This window comes from Homarus americanus, unplaced genomic scaffold (assembly GCF_018991925.1).
Source record: "Homarus americanus isolate GMGI-L3 unplaced genomic scaffold, GMGI_Hamer_2.0 scaffold54679, whole genome shotgun sequence".
Classification (NCBI taxonomy): Eukaryota; Metazoa; Arthropoda; class Malacostraca; order Decapoda; family Nephropidae; genus Homarus; species Homarus americanus.
In genome coordinates this window covers 1,876,075-1,899,518 of record NW_024722701.1, presented here as the reverse complement: position 1 = coordinate 1,899,518, position 23,444 = coordinate 1,876,075, and the positions used below count along the sequence as shown (strand labels likewise).

The following is a 23,444-nucleotide window of genomic DNA, read 5'->3' as shown; positions in this document are numbered from 1 at the left end:
AGTATCTTATCTGGGTAGCTGTTTTGTCTCACGTCAGCTTTTATAAATAAGGTCCCTACCACTTTTGGGTCAGTCCTTGTAAAATAATGCTGTCACACTAAAACTATAATACTGTTCTATCCTAAAACTATAATCATGCTGTAACCCTAAAACTATAAAAACTCTGTAAGGTATATTCAGCAGACACAACGAACCTTAAAATTATCGAGGGCATTGGTGGCTTCTTTGACATTAGAGGAAAGTTTCTCATGATCTTGTTTCACCACCTTCAGAGACGACTGAACATCCTGCAGCGTGGAACCAAAAGTGGCCACTGAGCCCTGCAGGTCGACCACATCCTTGGGTAATGAGGAGAGCTGTGGGGCGCTACTGAGGGAGTCTTTGATTCTCTTCACGTCTGACTCCAGCTGCTCCACCTGTAAGGGACGACAATGCTGTATTATGCTGTCATGGTGGTACACTGACTCACTTTATGGTGTATTATGCTGTCATGTTGTTACACTGACTCACACCCACCCACATACACGCTGCCACACACCACCCACACCACACCACAAACTGCCTCACATCACACACACACACACACACACACACTGCCTCACACCACACACCCCAAACTGCCTCACACCACACACCCCACACACCACAAACTGCCTCACACCACCCCCCCCCTAACACACACACTCAATAAACACGTTCACCACATAAGAGAGAGAGCAATTGTCTTTCTTAATTGTTATATATGTTGAATTTAATGAGGCAATTATACCCAAGACGTTAATTAACCTTAAGATAAAGAGTCTTAAGTCACCTGTATGTAATTGCCAAGTAATTAGATAGGCCAGTTAATGGTATAATTTAGCAAAGGTAATGGTGTACGTAATTAATCGGTCTCGTGTGTGTGTGTGCGCGTGCGTGCGTGTGTGCGCGCGCGTGTGTGTGTGCGCGCGTGTGTGTGTGTATTATAGTGTTAGGAGCTGAAAGGACCTATAGCCAGTGTTTTGTGTGACACACACACACACACACACACACACACACACACACACACACACACACACACACACACACACACACACACACACACACACACACACACACACACACACACACACACACACACACACACACACACACACACACACACACACACACACACACACACACACACACACACACACACACACACACACACACACACACACACACACACACACACACACACACACACACACACACACACACACACACACACACACACACACACACACACACACACACACACACACACACACACACACACACACACACACACACACACACACACACACACACACACACACACACACACACACACACACACACACACACACACACACACACACACACACACACACACACACACACACACACACATTAAAAAAAATCCCTCATCTCTTTGATATAGAAAACATAAAACAGATTTTCACTCCGACAAGAGCTTACATTTTATTGATATAAATCACTCAGGCCATCAGCTAAAAATGTTAGCACCAATACCCCATATTTTCACCCATTTTAAAACCTCCAATGGATCAAAGAGGTTGTGTGTATTTTTTGTTTTTATTTTTTGTTATTATTTAATGGAATATTCAACAGCTTTTATGAGACAGGTGGTGGTGGTGGTGGTGGGGGACCAGCTGTGGAAATACTGAACCATCTGTCTGTTAAATGTCACTGAACCATCTGTCTGTTAAATGTCACTGATCCATCTGTCCAAACACACAAAACTATATCATTGGCTAGGGTCAGAACAGTTAGGTCAGGTTAGATCAGGGTCAGGTCAAGTCAGGTCATACTCGACGAAGAAAAACACTGACTCTTTTGGTAGTGGCGGCGAGAGAGGAGGAGATCTGGGTGACGGCGGCCCACAAGGCGCTCTGGTTCTTCTCCAACTCCTGAAGTCTGACGTGCGACTCATGGAACTTAGCTGGTAACTCTGAACTGCTCGCCTCCACTGTAAACACCAGGTAACACATTAATTACTTATTATTAACACCTTAACATCAGCCTATTGTTAAAACTCTCTTAACACACACACACACACACACACACACCGTTTATTAATCACAACTAAGAAGAAAAAAAATCAGCCACGATAGGAAAATAATCTAGACATAAATAAGAAACCAACTGTGTTTTCCCCAATCAGATTTATTCCCATTGTTTCCAGAGATATTTTTGTTTTCCCGACCAGCCGATGCCCCCCGCCCCCCCGCCCCCCCCCCTCTAGTTGTCCAGCACGTCCAGGAAACAGATAACAATGGCAACTGGTTAATGGCACATGGGAGGGATTTTCACGAGGGCAATTATTCCCTTCGATAAAAATGTCAATCTGATATTTTATTTTTTTTTTTACACTGCGGACATTAAATAAATATTGATACATAGATAGAAATAGAAAGACTTAGAGTATTTATATAAATATTAATCGTGGTGTGTTTTACTTGTCGGCCAATAACACACCGAGTCTGTATTCATTCTCTACCAATCACAAGCATGAATGAGTTTTTTCCGCCACCAATCATCATCAAGAGTACTAGATATCACTCCACCAATCAGGAATAGAGAGTGTGGACGCCATGACAGTCCCACTCACACACAGGTATTCATCACTCTGGTAAATGGCGTTCGTTTGACTGTACCTTCCACTGTAACAACCTTGTACCCGCCACTGTAACAACCCTGTATCCCATCTTGATTCAAAGCGAGGATGTGAAGGGCCAGTGACCTGACCTAACCTAACCAAACTGACTCAGGTCTATAGTTATCTGTTTAAGTTATCGTCTGTACAACTCAACTCCCTCAAGTACGCACCTAGAGATAGAGAGACGGCGAGAGAGAGAGAGATAGAGAGACGGCGAGAGAGAGAGAGAGAGAGACGGCGAGAGAGAGAGAGAGAGGAAGTGTCACCTGTCGCCAGTAATTAGAGTACAAGGGGTGTGTGTGTGTCTGGGCTATTAGCGGAGTTACCCCCCTCCCCTCCCCTCTTACCTACCTAGGGGGAGTCCTCACCTGTCAGACACTATCTTAGCACACACACACACACACACACACACACACACACACACACACACACACACACACACACAGATAATATACAGAGATAGCCAGAACTGGGAGGGAGGGAGGGTAGGGAAGGAGGAAAGAGGGAAGGAGGAGGAGGAAGGACGGACGGAGAGGGAGGAACGAAGAGGGAAGGAGGAAGGAAGGAAGGAGGAGGAAGGAGGAGGAAGAATTATGTGCAAGGAGTATACCTTCAGTAACTCGTAGTCGTGTTGGGTTGTATTTTACCTCGGGAAAATAAAACTGTTGGTGGAGAGAGAGAGAGAGCATCACCACCTCTCCACCAACACTTCACCAACACCACCTCTCCACCAACACCTCTCCACCAACACCTCTCCACCAACACCTCTCCACCAACACCTCTCCACCTCTCCACACCACCTACCTCTCCACCAACACCTCTCCACCAACACCTCTCACACACATATCGCCCCGACTGTCAGACCTCCCAGCGATTAATCCTCTCAACAACAGCTCCTGACAGCCCTACCCTTCCCCTAGCCTCCAGATGACTGTCACCGGAAGAGGTAGACATCCTGTATCACCCTTCCAGCCTCCATTATCACCACTAACTATCACCATTACTCACTTATCTACCCACCCCTACCATTAACAATAGCATCACCACCTACCACCACCACCTACCACCACCACCTACCATCACCACCACCACCACCACCATCACCACCACCACCTACCACCTACCACCACCACTTACCCACCACCACCTACCACCTAAATAACCCACCCACCCACCACCACCACCACCCACCACCCCACACACACACACACACACACACACACACACACACACACACACACACACACAGGCGCATCTTGTCACATTCACACAACGTTAAACCCAAATTATTTCCCAATCTAGAACCAATCTCTTCACACCTGTCTCCTCCGTCTCACTTACATCTCTACCGTAGGGGCATGGGAAGGGGGGGGGAGGGTAGGGGGAGGAGATGGGGAGAGGGGGGGAAGGGGAAAGCTTTGAGGTGTAGAATGACTGTGTATATTTACTAGGCAGGGTCTCTCTCTCTCTCTCTCTCTCTCTCTCTCTCTCTCTCTCTCTCTCCTTAAATAACTAAAATGATAAATAATAACAAATAATAAGTAATAAATAATCAAGGTTCGTTTGTTGAGACGTGTTAGGTTATACAAGACGCCAGGTCAGTAACTTGGCCATAATGAACCCCTAGCAGTGACGGCCAAGACATCACCAGAAGCAAGCGTATAATATTCCAACTCAAATACATATTAAAATGGTAATTCAACCCCAGAGATTATATCCGTACAAGTTATTAAATTATAAAGATGGATTATTAACCTAAGAGAACCCCGACTGTCGCAATTTGAGCTTCAGTAACTATACGTATGGTAATTAGAGGTCATGTGTACTGAAGTTATCTCATTGCTTATCAACAACATGACTACCCACCCCTTCACCACACCCTGGCCATCCCCTTCACCCCATCCTGGCCATCCCCTTCACCCCATCCTGGCCATCCCTTCACCCCACCCTGGCCATCCCCACCCCACCCCTGGCCATCCTTCACCCCATCCTGGCCATCCCTTCACCCACCCTGGCCATCCCCTTCACCCCACCCTGGCCATCCCCTTCACCCCACCCTGGCCATCCCCTTCACCCCACCCTGGCCATCCCCTTCACCCCATCCTGGCCATCCCCTTCATCCCACCCTGGCCATCCCCCCTTCAATGGTGGCGAGGAGTAGGACAAGTGTTGGAGGGATGGTGGAGAGATGTGTGTGTGTGTGTGTGTGTGTGTGTGTGTGTGTGGCCTCCATAGCCCCCTAGCGGTGCTCACCTTCACTAACGACCAATAATTCCCCAACAATGGCGTCTATTTTAATTAACCTGTCTCCTTCCCACCTTTTAGATTGCCCACTGAGAGAAACCATTTAATTAACAACTTGATCCATTCCCAGATCCAAACTATCCACCCCCCCCCCTTACCCCTCTCCTGATGTCCGTCTGCCTGTCAGGGTGTCTGCGGTGACTGTGTCTGCAGGAGGAGCAACCATGTCTGCTGTATCCTGCATTCTGCTGGTGCTGCTGGGGGAAGCTGCGGTCTGCATTATTAAGCCGGTATGAGACCTGGACTTCCCTCTCACCTGCTCTCTTACCTGCCCTCTCACCTGGCCCTTGACACCTGCTCCCTCTCACCTGGCCCTTGATACCTGCCCCCTCTCACCTGGCCCTTGATACCTGCTCCCTCTCACCTGGCCCTTGACACCAGCCCCCTCTCACCTGCCCCCTCTCACCTGGCCCTTGATACCTGCTCCCTCTCACCTGTGATCAATACAACACCTGCGTCTTGCACATCCCCAGACAAACGGACAAATATATTCCCTCACAGTCCTTGTAGACCCCAGTCCTAATAGACCCCAGCCCTAATAGGCCCCATTGGTTCTCTTATATCTAACGTGGCTTCTCCGTGTTCTTATTTACATCACCTGTGCAATGTTGACCGCGTGGTGATGGTGGTAGTGGTGGTAGTAATAGTGGTGATACTTGTTAAACCAACCTCCATCGGGTTCAGATCGGCTTTCGGTTTGGGTTCGGGTTTGGAGTTCGGTTCAGGTTTCGGGGTCGGGTTTGGGGTTCAGTTCAGGTTTCGGATTCAAATTTGGGGTTCGGTTCAGGTTTCGGGTTCGGTTCAAGCTTTGGGTACGGTTAATTTAGGTCCGACACTCGGTTATTGACGTATAAACAGGGCGTAAAGAGGAACACACACGGAGCGTATGTCTTAACTCACTGTGACAGCTACACCGTGTTTACAAAGTTCCTTGATGATGTTCACTACATCACAAGTACTACATGATCACTATAACACTAGTACTACATGATCACTATAACACTAGTACTATACTGTAACACTCTTATAGTGTTTTACCTCCAACTATATCTACCTTGACCCCAAATTTTAAAAGGAGGACCAGTGAAGGCAGAGTACAAGTGGACCTGTTTAAGGCGTCAAAATATTCTCCATCAACAATGACGACAATATACTCTTTTGGTAACTGGACCTCTGTCTGCTGTATCCCCGAGGAAGAAGTTGATGGCGGCTTCTTCCACATGACTGAGGACGGATACCCAATTCTTATCAAATGTCTCTATACGCCTAACGACGTCAAAACATCCTATAGACATTGAAGATGAGCCGATGAGTGAGGTTGTCCCCATGGATATCGACGAGGACCCCATGGATACCATTCCCTCCCTCAGGACTTGTTGAACCTGAGAGACACTATCTGCTCCTGGGACCTGCCAGTACTGCCTCAGTCTGATAAAACACGAGACTCACCCCTGTACTTTACCTAATTGTCTTTATAATAAACATTTATAATATTTTTACTGTATTTTGTCCGTCTTATGTGACTGACATACTATATATTGTACATTATATATTTAACAAGACGACAAATATGACACTGGGATACACAAACTTATATCAATACAAAGTAATTTTTTTTTACATAAAATATCAATGACACGTCTGTATGTTGAGCATCTGGTGGCGGCCATATTAGAAGGTAAAATCCAAAATAGCCGCCATAAACACGTAATTCTCATATTAATATATTTATTTAGGAGAATATTGTTAGAAATATATTTAGGGAAGTGGAAAATCTATTGATATATTCGATGGACATTTTGCCAGGTCAGTGTTATCTTTAATTTGCCACAGCGAAAATTATATACGGTAAACATGACAAACAAACACTAATGCTATTGTTCAAGGTTGCCATCCTAACTAGCGCCTTGCATAACTCTCTCTCTCCATCACACTCTCCCTCACACACAAATTCTCTCCCTCACTCGCCCTCACACACAAATTCTCTCCCCCACACTCTCCCTCACACACAAATTCTCTCCCTCACACACAAATTCTCTCCCTCACTCTCCCTCACACACAAATTCTCTCCCCCACACTCTCCCTCACACACAAATTCTCTCCCTCACACACACAGGTAGAGAGCCCTCACCCGTGTTGTCTTAAGGGGTAACAGCCCAGCCAAGACACAATCTATCCTCCTAACCTAACCTATCCTAACTCTCTCTCATTACTTTCTATAAATGAGTTACTGTTTTTTTTTACTTTCTTTTTGTTTCCCTATTAATGACTCACACTTTCTCTGACAAATAATGGAAGTTAAATTTCAAGATTTCTTTGGAAGTGAAAATTTAATTAGTCTCTTTTAGGGGTAAAGATTTTCTCCGAGTGAAAGTTAATTAATAAGAGAAAGTTCTTTTATTTTTTCTATTTTATTTGTTTGTTTTTTCTTTTATTTTTCTTTTATATGAGACAATTTATTGATTTTTTTCGTTTTTAAGTCAAAGTCGATTTACCTTTTCTGGGTTGAGGTCAATTTTTTTTATCCCAGGATGGTGCAGGTAGAGAAGAACGAGTATCTGGGGAGGTGTTGAGTGTCCTGGGATTAACAGAGGTTAGGAGAGGGGGGAGGGAGGGGTAGATGGAGAGAGGGGGAGGGGAAGAGGAGATGAGGTTAGGAGAGGAGAAGGGGAGAAGGAAGGGGGAGAAGGGGGAAGGGGAGAGGGTAAGAGGAGGAAGGAAGCCACACCCAACTCACACCTTCCCCCTCCTCCTCCTCCTAGTCTAATTCCTCTTCCACCTCTTCCCCTTCAAATGCCAGGAGGAGGCGAGAGGAGGGAGGGAGGGAGATGAAAGTAACGAAGATAAGTAAGGAAAGTAAGAAGAAGGAACAAAGATGGAAGGAGGAGGAGGACCAACTGAGAGAGAGGAGAGAGAGAGAGGGGAGAGGGAGGGAGGAGAGGAGAGAGAGGGGGAGAGAGAGAGAGAGAGAGAGGGGGGAAGAGAGGGGGAGAGGGGATAAGGACCCTCCACTTCTCAGTAAGGGATGTTTGTGGTCCTTTCACGCCAGGGATTTGTTAACTTGGAGGAGGGGGAGAGAAGAGGAGGGAGAGGGGGAGGAGGAGAGGAGGGGGAGGGGGAGGGGAGGAGGAGGAGGAAGGGGAGAAGAGGAGGAGGGAGGAGGGGGAAGAAGAGGGAGGGAGAGGGGAGGAGGGGAGAAGAAAGAAGTAAAGAGGAAGAGGTAAGAAATTTTAAAAGAAAAGAAGGAAAAAAGGAGGGAAGAAATACGAAGAAGAGGAAGAACTAGGAGGAAAAAAGTAGAGGAAAAAGGAGAAGAAAGAAGCTGGGGTTAAGGAGAGGGAGGAGGAGGAGGGGGGAGGAGGGGGAGAAGAGGGAGGGAGAGGGGGAGGAGGGGGGAGAAGAGGAGGGAGAGGGAGGAGGAGGAGGAGGAGGAAGACCCCCCCCCCTTGTTTTACCGCCACTAATGACCTTCTTAATCAATAAAGTTGGTTTAATGACGTCAGGATTAACTTCCCGCCTTTATTAATATTTTCTTGTATTATTATTATTATTATTATTATTATTTGTTGTTGTTGTTGTTAGTGTTGTTATTATTGGTGTTGTTGTTGTCAATGTTATTGCTCCCATATAACGCGTTTGAAAGAAAGAAAGAAAGAAAGAAAGAGAGAAAGAGAGAAAGAAAGAAAGAATGAAAGGCAACAAACACTAAAATTACACGATACTTAAAACAAAAACATCATAAATAATTCTTTCCAATAACTTTTACCATTTTTTCTGAAGAATTAAACTGACAAAAAAAAATTGACAGTAAATGGCACAAAGTGTCGACCCGATTCACTTAGCAACGTTGTGAGTGTTGCTATGGACACGAGTAATGAGCGGTGATTCGATGATGAGGTGTGTGTGTGTGTGTGTGTGTGTGTATAAAACTAAAATATACTTATCGTCACTTCCTCCATATTTTGTATTCTCTCTCTCTCTCTCTCTCTCTCTCTCTCTCTCTCTCTCTCTCTCTCTCTCGGATATTCACTCCACTCACTCCCTCGTTGCCTGAAATCCATCCACTCTCTCCCCCTGTCCCTCCCTCTCCCCCCACTCTTCTCGTACCTGAAGGAGTGACTGACGTAATCTGATATAGTCTCATCGTGCGTCCCCCTGAAGTAAGATTAATAGGATTTAGCCCTTCACTGCTTGACGTACGATCATTATTAAGGCGTTTTTATCTGATGTAACACACGTACGGTGGATGATTATGACTGGCTCCCCGTACCAGCTGTTTGATGACGTTACAACTGTTTCTCTGTGGTGATTGGTCGAGTCTGTCCCTTTCCTGGGTGTTTGATGACGTTACAACTGTTTCTCTGTGGTGATTGGTCGAGTCTGTCCTTCCTGGGTGTTTGATGACGTTACAACTGTTTCTCTGTGGTGATTGGTCGAGTCTGTCCCTTCCCTGGGTGTTTGATGACGTTACAACTGTTTCTCTGTGGTGATTGGTCGAGTCTGTCCCTTTCCTGGGTGTTTGATGACGTTACAACTGTTTCTCTGTGGTGATTGGTCGAATCTGTCCCTTCCCTGGGTGTTTGATGGCGTTACAATCGTTCCTCTGTGGTGATTGGTTAAGCCTATCCCTCCCCCCTAACCTAACCTAACCTAACCTAAACTAACCCAACCCAACCCCAACCTCTCTCACTCACACACACACACACACACACACACACACACACACACACACACACACACCTCAACTTCAAGTCACAAATCACAGCCCCCCACCATAATTATCACTCCCAACGAGGACAGCCAATTGACCATGATAACGACGTGTAACTGACCAACACCGTGTACTAATGGCGAGGGTGTGTGGGGAGTAATGAGTCGTGTGATGTGATAATGATCATTTTACTAAGTCATTATGGGTCATTAGAGATGTGATTGAATGCTTGTTTACTGAGGGGGGGGGACCTTGTGTGTGTGTGTGTGTGTGTGTGTGTGTGTGTGTGTGTGTGTGTGTGTGTGTGTGTGTGTGTGCTAGACAGACATAACTTCATAATGAGACGGAACGGACGGTAGACGGACGGACGGTAGACGGATGGAATCTGAATGGACAGTAATGGACGGGAGAAAAAAAACACTTTATTTTTAGTATATTGAAATGTTATGTAAATGTACCCTAGATTTTCACACACACACACACACACACACACACACACACACTATCTCCTCCTATTCCATCATCCTTTTCTTTTCCTTCTCTATTCCAGCATCACCACTAATTATTCCATCCTCCCCTTTCCATCTCATCATCATCATTATCTTATATCCCCCCTCTTCTATTTTTATTACCATTATCTGTCTACCTATTCCATTTCCCCTCTTCCATAATCATCATCACTCTCTCACTGTCTGTCCTGTCCCAGTTTTATCACCCTTCACACCCTCCCATCCCCCTTCCTTTATTGCTTATTCTTCCTCTTCCATTATCATCACACTTCCCTTCCCCTCCCCCTCCCTTCACCTTTATCGCCACTATCTTGTCACCATCGGTTATAGAACGAGAGAGAGAGTACCACGGGATCGAACCAGTGACCATTAGGACGGGAAACGAGTGCTGTACCTACCCACAACATGCAATAATACACCCATAGTTTGACCTCTGTTGACATAAGGCACTGAAGACAAACACTACCTCTTCTGACCCCTTACGATTCAAACAAACAAACATAAATACAAACACGAATCCAAACAAACAAACACAGACGGTTGTTTTATCGCTATGGTTAAATATTACAACATACGAAGGGGATAAAAAAAACAATTATTTCCCTCTCATGAACCAAGAAAATAGACGGTGTTTTCGGACGCATTCTCATACAAGTTTAAAAAAAAAATAATGAAAAAATTGATATTTGTCCGTGAACTTTAAATATCATGAAAAAATAAATAAGACCTACAAGCCATTTTGATATGACTTAACTTTAACCTTTAATTAACACAGGTATACAACAGTGTCGTAATGATATGATACTAAGACCAGGTGACAGACAGACAGACAGAGACACAGATACAGAGAGATAAAAACAAAGACAGACAGACAGACATACAGGCTACAGACAGACAAACAGACAGACAGACAGAGCATCGTGGGTTTATTTGTAATATAATATTGGAACTTGGAAAGGCTTCATTAGTGGAGACCAGACGATGACGAAGAGCAATTGATGGTTGTTGATACGAGCAACTGCGAGAGAGAGAGAGAGAGAGAGAGAGAGAGAGAGAGAGAGAGAGAGAGAGAGAGTACCTTAAGCGTTGAGTCCACAAAGGTGAAACTTGGTGCTGAAGGAGGAAGCGAACTTTAAAACTTATGAATTGTTGATGAGAGGAGACTCTCTCTCTCTCTCTCTCTCTCTCTCTCTCTCTCTCTCTCTCTCTCTCTCTCTCTCTCTCTCTCTCTCTCTCTCTCTCTCTCTCTCTCTCTCTCTCTCTCTCTCTCAAGTTTATACAGTTCTCCACACATAACTTTACGAGCACTTAATGTTAGCGTCGTCCCCTTCACCACTACCACCACTACTACCACTACCACCACCACTACTACCACCACCACCACCACCACTACCATAATCCCTTCACTACTACTACTACTACTACTATCATCACTGACTATCATCACCACCATCATCACCACTACCACCACAACCAATCGCTTACACTTTTATTATTTAAGTTAAAATATATGCCGCCAGGGGTTGAAATCAGGCGTAGTTAATGTATGTAAAGTCTTATAAATATTTAATTGACTTATAATGATGAATTTTAATGTTGCTTCCGGTAAGGTAACTTTTCCACGGGTCAGGTCAGGTCATATCAGGTGTGATAATTTAGGTCAAGTTTGATGGTTTGTCAGGAAAGGTTAGGTGATGGCTTAGGTCAAGGTGATGGTTTATGTCAAATCAGGTCATAGTTTAGGTCAGGTGATGGTTTAGATCAGGTCAAGTATGATGGTTTGTCAGGTCAGGGTTCAAGTGAGGTCAGGTCAGGTGGTGTCAGACCGTGTGTTGATAACTAGGCGGTATAGAGTGTGCGGGTCAATAACATTGGGTGTTGGCCTACCTGTGACTCACCTGTCTCCTCCACCACCTGCTGTCTGTCTGTCTTTGCCCATCTATCTTTCATTCGTTGACATATAAATTGACACACACACACACACATAAACAATACTCTCTCTCTCTCTCTCTCTCTCTCTCTCTCTCTCTCTCTCTCTCTCTCTCTCTCTCTCTCTCTCTCTCTCTCTCTCTCTCTCTCTCTCTCTCTCTCTCATCCTTCCTCCTTCACTCTTACTCTTTCATTCTCTCCCTCCTTCACTCTCCCCCTCCATTTATCTTTCCATCTATCTTCCTCCCTTCTTTCAGGCCGTTAACTCTCCACTCTCTCCCTTTGTTCCTCTCACTCACTCTCCCACTTTCTCTCTCTCTCTCCTCTTCTCCCTCCCTTCCCACCTCTTTTATCTCCTCTCACTCTCCCTCTCTCATCACCCCATGTGTCTCTTCTCCCCGGTTTCCTCTCTCTCACTCCCTTCCTCCCCTCACCTCTCCCTCACTCCGTAAAGCTCTTACTTCTCACAATATTTTTACAGACGCCAAATTGACCACATTGATACCACCTCTGACGGCCTGGGATAGCTGACTGGGATAGGTGACTGGGTTAGATGGCCTCAGGGACTAACAGGGACAGGTGCTGGGAATAGGGGAGCGGACTGGGATAAGAGGAGACAGACAGACAGACAGACAGACAGAGGGCAGCTTCAAGTAATCAATATCTGTGTTTACATTTTTATTATAACACTCTTTTGCCCCCCTCCTCCTCCCCCTCCCCCGTGTTCTATATAATATTAATAAAAAATGGGACATAATAACTAGCCTCCATAAGAGCGACACTCACTACCCCATGGTTTATGAATCTCGACCTTATAGATTAACAATATCACATTATTTACACTTTTATCACCACATTGAAACACACACAGGAGGAGTCTGGGTGGGTTTTTTTTTGTTCCACGTAAACACGATAAAAACACGCTGACGTCATCTCAGAAAGGCGAGATAAGCACCTGAGTTACGGTAAAATATAAGTAAAAAAATAACAGTAATTGGCTACATAGTCTTGGAATGTGTATATGTCGATATTTTGTTTTTTTCCAGTGTTGTTTCATTTATACTTTCGTGTTGTTTATTTCATTTATACTTCATGGGTTATAAGTTTATTGATCTTCACATTCACCTCATACATTCAGCTTATAAACACACCTAATACAATCCTCTTATACATTCCTCTCATACATTCACCAAGAGTAAAATACAATAACGTCCACGGCCAAACCTTAATGATGTCTTGGTCTTCTGAACAACCATCGTCAATTATGTAAATGAGTGAGTGAGGCAAATTTTCTGGGACCTTACTGAGATAAACCTTTAAAAAAAATACCTCACAAGACCATGGGGGTGTAGGTCGGGTAGGGGTGTAGGGGAGAAGTGGTGAGGGAGAGGTACAGGGAGAAAGGTGATCAGGGAGAAAAATGACAGGGAGAAAGACAGACAGACAGACAGACCATAACTCTCGCTCCCGTCAACACACATTCTTACAGTCGAGTCACAGAGAAATTTTGACGTCACTTGTTTACACAGGCATTTACATAAAGACTCCCCTGCTAGACGTATCATGATAGCCCTGACCTTGTTTGACCTTCGTTGACCTTGGCCCCGGATGCCAAAGGTCACTAGCAGGGGGCGCCTATGCTAAGTGGTGCGTGGGAATTCAAGTTACGATTCGGGAACTATTTCTCTGTAGACGGGTGGGCGGAGAGACGGTGGGACGGGAGGAAAGAAGGGGAGACGGAAGGAAAGAAGGAGGGACGGAAGGAAAGAAAGAAGGAGGGACGGAAGGAAAGAAGGAAGGCGGGACGGAAGGAAAGAAGGAGGGGCGGAAGGAAAGAAGGGGAGACGGAAGAAAAGAAGGAGGGACGGAAGGAAGGAGGGAGGGACGGTAGGAAAGAAGGAGGGACAGAAGGAAGGAATGAGGGACGGAAGGAAGGAAGGAATGAGGGACGGAAGGAAGGAAGGAGGGAGGGACGGTGGGACGGGAGAAAAGGAAGGAAGGAAGGAAGGAAGGACGGTTGGAAAGGAGGGACGGTAGGAAAGAAGGAGAGACGGAAGGAGGGACGGGTGGAAGTAAAGACGTCCCTCCGTCCGTCCGTCCGTCCGTGTGTGTGTGTGTGTGGGAGCTGAAGTTACTATGCAAGATACTGTTGGTGGCACAGTGCCAACTCTCTAGTGCCAGGTCCAACCTCATCCCCGGCCCACAGCATAGATAGAAAGAAAGATAGATAGATAGATAGATAGATAGATAGACCTACATACATACATACATACATACATACATACATATACACAAATATATACTCTCACACACACACACACTGTTATCATTTCCAAATCAAGACCGTGCGGTGGGGTGGTGGCCTAGTGTATACAGCGCTCATCTCTTACCCTTAGGTTCCCTAAGTTTGCATCCCGGGGGCTCCTCTAGTCGACCCAGTTGTGAATGGGTGCCTAAGTATACAGTCAACAACAAACAGGACGAGGTAAACAAGGTGGTTAAGTGAAGGTGGCGCCATAACACAGTCCAGGACAGCAAGAACGGACACACGGACGGTTACACGGACAGACACACGAACGAATTCACGGACGGACACAGTAGCCCTCATTAGACAGCGAGCCACTGCAATAAGTCGATCAGTCCAGTACACAGACCTTCATCTTCCCCCGTGACCTGACCTGACCTGACCTGAGGGATGAGAGGGAGAGAGTGTTATTTGACCCTATACCACCCAAGGTTAAGGTCACGGGTTAAGGCCAAGGTCACGGGTTAAGGTCAAGGTCACGGGCTAAGGTCAATAAGCAGAAATGGTCCTGTAATATCGACCTCTGATATTTACCCGCCAGGGATGTATATATTATTCAAGGGATTAATGACACAAGTCCTCCTCCAACACTATCTCCAACACTACCTCCACCTCCGCCTCCAACACTACCCCCACCTCATCCTCCAACACTATTTCCAACACTACCTCCACCTCCTCCTCCAACACTGTCTCCTTCTCCAACACAAACTCCTCCTTGTCCAACACTACCTCCTTCTCCAACACTACCTCCTTGTCCAACACTACCTCCTTGTCCAACACTACCTCCTTCTCCAACACTACCTCCTTGTCCAACACTACCTCCTTCTCCAACACTACCTCCTTCTCCAACACTACCTCCTTCTCCAACACTAACTCCCCCTCCTCCACCATCTTCACCAAAACAACCTCCTCCTCCTTTACCATCCCCTCTACCACAACCACCACTACATCATTATATCCACCTCACACATGGTGCCATCTCTAGCATGCCTAATGATGCCTCCCGCCATGTTAGAGTGCCTTACAGGTGTGTGTGGGGGTGGGGGGGGCATAAAGAACCACCATCATCACAACTACCACCATCATCACAACTACCACCATCATCACAACTATCACCATTACCACAACTACCAACACCACCACGACTGCCATCATCACCACAACTACCACCATCATCACAACTACCACCATCATCACAACTACCACCATCATCACAACTACCACCACAACTACCAGCCCTCCTTAACACCTCCACCACCTATTTTAATACAAGATAAATAACAATAAAGTCATTATCCCTTCAAGTATACTAGCCACCACCATTACCACCACTACCACCATTAACCACCACTACCACCATTACCACCACTACCCCTATCACCCCTCCACTACCACCATTACCACCACTACCACCATTACCACCATTAATCACCACTACCACCATTACCACCACTACCCTTATCACCCCTCCACTACCACCATCACAACTACCACAACTACTAACAAGTGACTTAAACCTGTACCTATGACCTTGACCTATGCTGGTGGTAGTTGACCTGAGTAAATGTTGAGTGGATGACCTCGACTGTGTGGACGTTGACCTGAATGACTGTTGACTGGATGACCTGAATTTCTTTTACTCTTATCTTCAATATGCCAGAAATGTAGCTCCTACCCCCCCCCCCTCCCCTCTCATCCCCTTCCCCTCTCCTCCTCCCCTCACCCTCTCTTCCTCCCTTCATCCTTCTCTCCATCTCCTTCCCCTCTCACATTCTCATCACCCGACACTTCCTCCCCTCTTCCCTCTCCCCCCTCCTCACTACCCCCACTCCTCTTCATCCCCTTTCACCTCCCCTCATTCCCCTAAGGATCTCATTACGGAGAAGAATGGGTGACTGGAGAGGGAGGAATGAAGAGGAAGATCGAAGAGGAGGAAGAAGAGAAGGAGAACTGAGGAGGAAGGGAAGTGAAAGAGAAGAGTGGATGAAAGGAAGAGGAGGAGGGAAATGGATAGATAAAGAGAAAATGAGGAAGGAAGAAAAAGATGGGAGATAGGAAGAACAACAACACGTAACAAGTAATAAGAACAAAAACACGACATTTAAAGAATTATAAAGACAAATATATATAACACGATAAAAAACTCTACGGTGCCAGCCAGCCACATTTCACTACCTCGCGTCTCTTTCGAAAACACCGCCACGACTCTACCTTCCACTCATCTCTTTCATTCTTCTTCTTCTTTTTCTTCTTCTTCTCCTCCTCCTCCTCCTTCCATCCACTCTTCTCATTCACTTCCCTTCCTCCTCCTCAATTCTTCTTCACTTCTTCTTCACCTCAAATAATAATCAACTGAGTCTCTATAATTATTGACATCATAATTCAACACCTTAACAACAGTTTACTTACGAATCTCCATATAAACACGTAAGACTCAATGAGACTCAGTACCTGTAGTGGCCGAGAGGTGACAGCACAGACCGGTGTACTTCCTAACATGATACAAGACATTAACTCTGGGTTATGTAATGGTGTCATGTCTACGTACCATTACTACCCCCCCTTTATGTAAATGGGTCTCGGTACTCCATTAGTCATTTCTATTAGTCTAATGATCATTTAAGGGAGGTAATGGTTGATAATCGTCGGGGTGTAGAGTGTAAGTGTATGTGTATTATTATTGTAAACTGTTTTATATCATATGTATTTATGTGATGATTGTGTTTAGTGAATGAGTGTTCATGTTACCTGTACTTGAGTGTTGGGGGTGTTGGAGGAGTGTTGGAGAGTGTTGGTGTGTATTGAGGGAGTGTTCGAGTGTTGGGAGTGTTGGAGGAGTGTTGGAGAGTGTTGGAGTGTTTGAGGGAGTGTTCGAGTGTTGGGGAGTGATGGTGAATGTTGGAGAGAATGTTGGAGAGAGTAATGGATAATGTTGTGGGCTCTACATTTATACTAAAACATTCTAAAGATATCATCACTCCACCTACACATTCCTCATCTGTAAACCAAAATAATATCTCCGTCATCCCACATTCACCCCCAGGCCACGATGTAAAACTCTACGGTGCCAGCCAGCCACATTTCACTACCTCGCGTCTCTCGAAAACACCGCCACGATTTCTACCTTCCACTCTTCTCTTTCACTTCCCTGCTTCCTCCCCCTCCTCCTCCATCTCCTCCTCCTCCTCCTCCTTCTTCTTCTTCTTCTTCTTCTTCTTTTTCTTCTTCTTCTTCATCAACTCCTCCTCCTCCTTCCAGCCACTCTTCTCATTCACTTCCCTTCCTCCTCCTCAATTCTTCTTCACTTCTTCACCTCAAATAATAATCAACTGAGTCTCTATAATTATTGACATCATAATTCAACACCTTAACAACAGTTTACTTACGAATCTCCATATAAACACGTAAGACTCAATGAGACTCAGTACCTGTAGTGGGCGAGAGGTGACAGCACAGACCGGTGTACTTCCTAACATGATACAAGACATTAACTCTGGGTTATGTAATGGTATCATGTCTACGTACCATTACTACCCCCCCCTTTATGTAAATGGGTCTCGGTACTCCATTAGTCATTTCTATTAGTCTAATCATCATTTAAGGGAGGTAATGGTTGATAATCGTCGGGGTGTAGAGTGTAAGTGTATGTGTATTATTATTGTAAACTGTTTTATATCATATGTATTTTTGTGATGATTGTGTTTAGTGAATGAGTGTTTATGTTACCTGTACTTGAGTGTTGGGGGTGTTGGAGGAGTGTTGGAGGAGTGTTGGAGTGTATTGAGGGAGTGTTCGAGTGTTGGGAGTGTTGGAGGAGTGTTGGAGAGTGTTGGAGTGTATTGAGGGAGTGTTCGAGTGTTGGGGGTGTTGGGGGAGTGTTGGAGAGTGTTGGAGTGTACTGAGGGAGTGTTCGAGTGTTGGGGAGTACTATATTGGGGAGTGTTGGGAAGAGGGTTTGAGTGTTGGGGGAGTGATGGTGAATGTTGGAGAGAATGTTGGAGAGAGTAATGGATAATGTTGTGGGCTCTACATTTATACTAAAACATTCTAAAGATATCATCACTCCACCTACACATTCCTCATCTGTAAACCAAAATAATATCTCCGTCATCCCACATTCACCCCCAGGCCACGATGTAAAACTCTACGGTGCCAGCCAGCCACATTTCACTACCTCGCGTCACTTTGGAAAACACCGCCACGACTCTACCTCTTCACCTTCTCCTCCTTCTTCTTCTTCTTCTTCTTCTTCTTCTTCTTCTTCTCCTCCTCCTCCTCCTTCCAGCCACTCTACTCTTTCACTTCCCTTCCTCCTCCTCAATTCTTCTTCACTTCTTCTTCACCTCAAATAATAATCAACTGAGTCTCTATAATTATTGACATCATAATTCAACACCTTAACAACAGTTTACTTACGAATCTCCATATAAACACGTAAGACTCAATGAGACTCAGTACCTGTAGTGGCCGAGAGGTGGCAGCACAGACCGGTGTACTTCCTAACATGATACAAGACATTAACTCTGGGTTATGTAATGGTGTCATGTCTACGTACCATTACTACCCCCCCTTTATGTAAATGGGTCTCGGTACTCCATTAGTCATTTCTATTAGTCTAATGATCATTTAAGGGAGGTAATGGTTGATAATCGTCGGGGTGTAGAGTGTAAGTGTATGTGTATTGTTATTGTAAACTGTTTTATATCATATGTATTTTTGTGATGATTGTGTTTAGTGAATGAGTGTTTATGTTACCTGTACTTGAGTGTTGGGGGTGTTGGAGGAGTGTTGGAGTGTATTGAGGGACTGTTCGAGTGTTGGGAGTGTTGGAGGAGTGTTGGAGTGTATTGAGGGAGTGTTGTTGGGGGTGTTGGGGGAGTGTTGGAGAGTGTTGGAGTGTACTGAGGGAGTGTTCGAGTGTTGGGGAGTACTATATTGGGGAGTGTTGGGAAGAGGGTTTGAGTGTTGGGGGAGTGATGGTGAATGTTGGAGAGAATGTTGGAGAGAGTAATGGATAATGTTGTGGGCTCTACATTTATACTAAAACATTCTAAAGATATCATCACTCCACCTACACATTCCTCATCTGTAAACCAAAATAATATCTCCGTCATCCCACATTCACCCCCAGGCCACGATGTAAAACTCTACGGTGCCAGCCAGCCACATTTCACTACCTCGCGTCACTTTGGAAAACACCGCCACGACTCTACCTACAGTTAATGAGATAAATTCAACCTGTTCCTTACCTCAGTAGCTACATGTTCCGTTCAGACAGGTAATATATCAGTCCAGAGAGTATACTATCATGTTCGTAAAAGTAGATTAGTATATTAGGATGATATACTGTAGTTGTGAAGGCTGGAAGGCGACAGTTCTTGAATCTATATGTGTGTGTGTGTGTGTGTGTGTGTGTGTGTGTGAGTGTAACTATTTCATGGTATCAGTCGAACAAGTACAACATGACAGGTATGATAATAAGAGATAGTATTGATAAGGTCACCTCACCTCACCTCACATCTCCCCCCCATTCCCTCAGCAGTACTCACCAACCTGAGAGACAGACGCCAATACAGACAATCACCTGTAGTTCATCGCGCATTACCTGCAATAACAAAAAATAAACACATTAACACATCATATAGTACAGGTAGACACAGGTAAACAGAGATGATTGTTTACACTTAATTATCTAAAACACTCAATAACTTACCGAAATACTTTATATATTTACCTTTAGTTTAGTATATTATGTTTATTATTATTATTATTATTATTATTATTATTATAAGAATTTTTTGTATTGTACCTAACCAAACCAAACTGGTAAAAAATAAGTTTAATATACAATAAAATGCAACAAGACATCAAAATATGTCTTTGAATTGTGAGGACAGACAGACAGACATTGTTGGTGGCAGGAAGACTCGTTCGAGAGGTTTTACGGTGGCGGCTGATCAACGCACGCACGCACGCACGCACGCACGCACGCACACACACACACACACACACACACACACACACACACACACACACACACACACACACACACACACACACACACACACACACACACACACACACACACACACACACACACACACACACACCTACACCTACCTTTAATCACCAAAAGACTCATCAGAAAACACAATTAGATCTCAAAAAAGGAATTAAATCGATTATCTCTCTTGGAACTAAAGGGATTAAATGAGAAAAATAATCGCCAAATCTCTCCTTAGGATTAACTAGGATTAACTATGAAAATAATTATAATCTGAATTACATTTTAACAGGACCCATTCCACACACTGTTACAAAGAGGGTGGGTGAAGGTGGGGTGAAGGTGGGTGAAGAGGGTGGGGTCAGGGTTGGTTAGGGGTGGGGGGTGGATCAGGTGGGTAGGGTGGTCAGTGAAGGGAGAGTGTGTAGTGGTGATGGTGGAGAAAAGTGTGTAGTGGTGAGGGAAGGAAGGAAGGAAGGAAGGAAGGAAGGAAGGAAGGAAGGAAGGAAGGGAGAGAGAGAGGGGGGAGGGGTGGGAAAATATGTGGGGGGAGGTAAAGTAACACACAGACACTCTGCTAATGACTAGTAACAACACATAACCGCTACTCTCCCATATTAACTGTTACCTGCCACACCCTACCTGTCCCCTACCACACTTACCACCACCACACCTGTCTCCTACCAAACTTACCACAACCACACCTGTCTCCTACCACACTTACCACCCACCACACCTGTCTCCTACCACACTTACCACCCACCACACCTGTCCCCTGCCACACTCACCACCACCACACCTGTCTCCTACCACACTTACCACCACCACATCTGTCTCCTACCACACTTACCACCACCACATCTGTCTCCTACCACACTTACCACCACCACATCTGTCTCCTACCACACTTACCACCACTTACCTCACCACAGTCACCTCCACTCACCACCACAGTCACTATTAACCCATGACTGTCCTAAAAACACTATGGCCAGGTAAACACTATGGCCAGGTAAACACTATGGCCCGGTAAACACAACGGCCAGGTAAACACAACGGCCAGGTAAACACTATGGCCAGGTAAACACTATGGCCAGGTAAACACTATGGCCAGGTAAACACAACGGCCAGGTAAACACTATGGCCAGGTAAACACTATGGCCAGGTAAACACTATGGCCAGGTAAACACTATGGCCAGGTAAACACTATGGCCAGGTAAACACTATGGCCAGGTAAACACTATGGCCAGGTAAACACTATGGCCAGGTAAACACAACGGCCAGGTAAACACTATGGCCAGGTAAACACTATGGCCAGTTAAGCTACGTTAATGGTGCAATGAAAGGCAGGCATTGTGGCGTTCCTCATGGCTCGACTCTAAGACGGTATAAACGCCATTAGCACTGTATTGTTCCTTAGACTGAACCATTAAGCCATTAAAACTCATATGGTGGATAAATAGGTCTTCGGTCTTAATGGGGAACTGATTTTAAAGGGATCCCAAATTCACGTAATGACTGGGTTAATGCCGATTAGGTTAAGGCCCCTTTAGAACTGGGGACCTATTAAGAGTGACCACACACACACACACACACACACACACACACACACACACACACACACACACACACACACACACACACACACACACACACACACACACACACACACACACACACACACACACACACACGATAAAAAGCCTCAATAACTATAATGGACCATCAACCACGGAGGACACTGAAGGTGCAAATAAGATGATGGAACGAAGGCACTGAGAGAGAGAGAGAGAGAGAGAGAGAGAGAGAGAGAGAGAGAGAGAGAGAGAGAGAGCGTGTGAAGTTGAGTGTGAGAATGTGTACAGGTGTGAATGAGGATGAGGAGAGGGAAGAGGAGGAGGAGGAAGAGGAAGAGGAGGAAGAGGAGGAGGAGGAGGAGGCAGGTGTGTGTTGGACCTCACAAAATCCCATGTTACGTTTAACAAGGTATGTGTCAGCACCCCCCTCCCCCTTCCTCTCTCATGACCTCCCTCCTTCCTTCCCTCCATCATGGATTCCCTCCTTCCATCAACCCTCCCTGCCGCCCTCCCTCTCTCCCTGCCTCCCTCCCTCTCTCCCCCCCTGCCTCCCTCCCTCTCTCCCTGCCTCCCTCCCTCTCTCCCTGCCTCCCTCACCTCAACATCAGTCAACACACAGGTGAAAAAAGTAACACCTGACATGTTTTCTCCTGTTGGTCTGGAAATTACGGCTTTAAACACCCCGGCCATGGTGGTGGGGAGAGGGGAGAGTGGTGGGGAGAGGGGAGAGTGGTGGGGAGAGTGGTGATGGAGAGGGGAGAGTGGTGAGGGAGAGGGGAGAGTGGTGAGGGAGAGGGGAGAGGAGAAAGTAGTGTGGAGGTGAGCAGTGTGTACACATTACCAGGAATTTCACGATGTACTGTGCCTGGAATGGTGTCAGAGTGTATTTCAGTGCCACAATACACCCTGGAAGCTAAATACCAGGAAAAGAGCCACGAGTCCCGACACATAAACGTTACCAGGAACAATGCCAAACTTACACTCTCAGGAACACTGCCACTAATACACTACCTGAAACAGCTCCACACACACACACACACATATATATATACTATCTGGAAGAGTGCCACACACACTACACCTCCTGGAACAGTGCCATTAAGATACTACCTGAAATGCTTAGGGGGTTACTGACTCTCTGTGGTGAGGCACCTGTAGCCACGCTGTACACACGGCTCCTCGCTCTACAAGAGGCATTACTGTCTTGCCTCTACTGAAACGAGGCACTTAAAACATGCTGTACAGGTGTTACCTTAAGACATGACACCTGTCACATGCTGTACAGGTGTTAGAACAGGTGTTATTGTTACCTGAGTTTATCCTGGAGTGGAGAGAGTCGAGGTCACGGCGGGTGAGCATCAGGAGTCTGAGGGCGGCGCCAACGCCCACCAGGGTAGTGAGCAGCAGCAGCAGTGTGCACGC

At 45.7% G+C, this 23,444-nt stretch overlaps 1 protein-coding gene across 5 annotated transcripts in view; it reads right to left on the bottom strand.

The window, feature by feature from the left end:
* The window catches only part of LOC121863057 (coiled-coil domain-containing protein 18-like), a 78,548-nt gene that overhangs the window by 4,489 nt on the left and 50,615 nt on the right, over positions 1 to 23,444 (bottom strand). For 4 of the 5 annotated variants that reach the window (XM_042361533.1, XM_042361532.1, XM_042361531.1 and 1 more), the window contains 3 exons: positions 23,333 to 23,444; positions 1,857 to 1,993; positions 195 to 416 (listed from right to left, as the gene is read on the bottom strand). The exon at positions 23,333 to 23,444 is cut by the window's right edge. In XM_042361533.1, the coding sequence (XP_042217467.1) occupies positions 195 to 416; positions 1,857 to 1,993; positions 23,333 to 23,444 (471 nt within the window). The remainder of the gene's footprint in view (positions 1 to 194; positions 417 to 1,856; positions 1,994 to 23,332) is intronic. The other variant, XM_042361529.1, reaches the window with a different exon arrangement.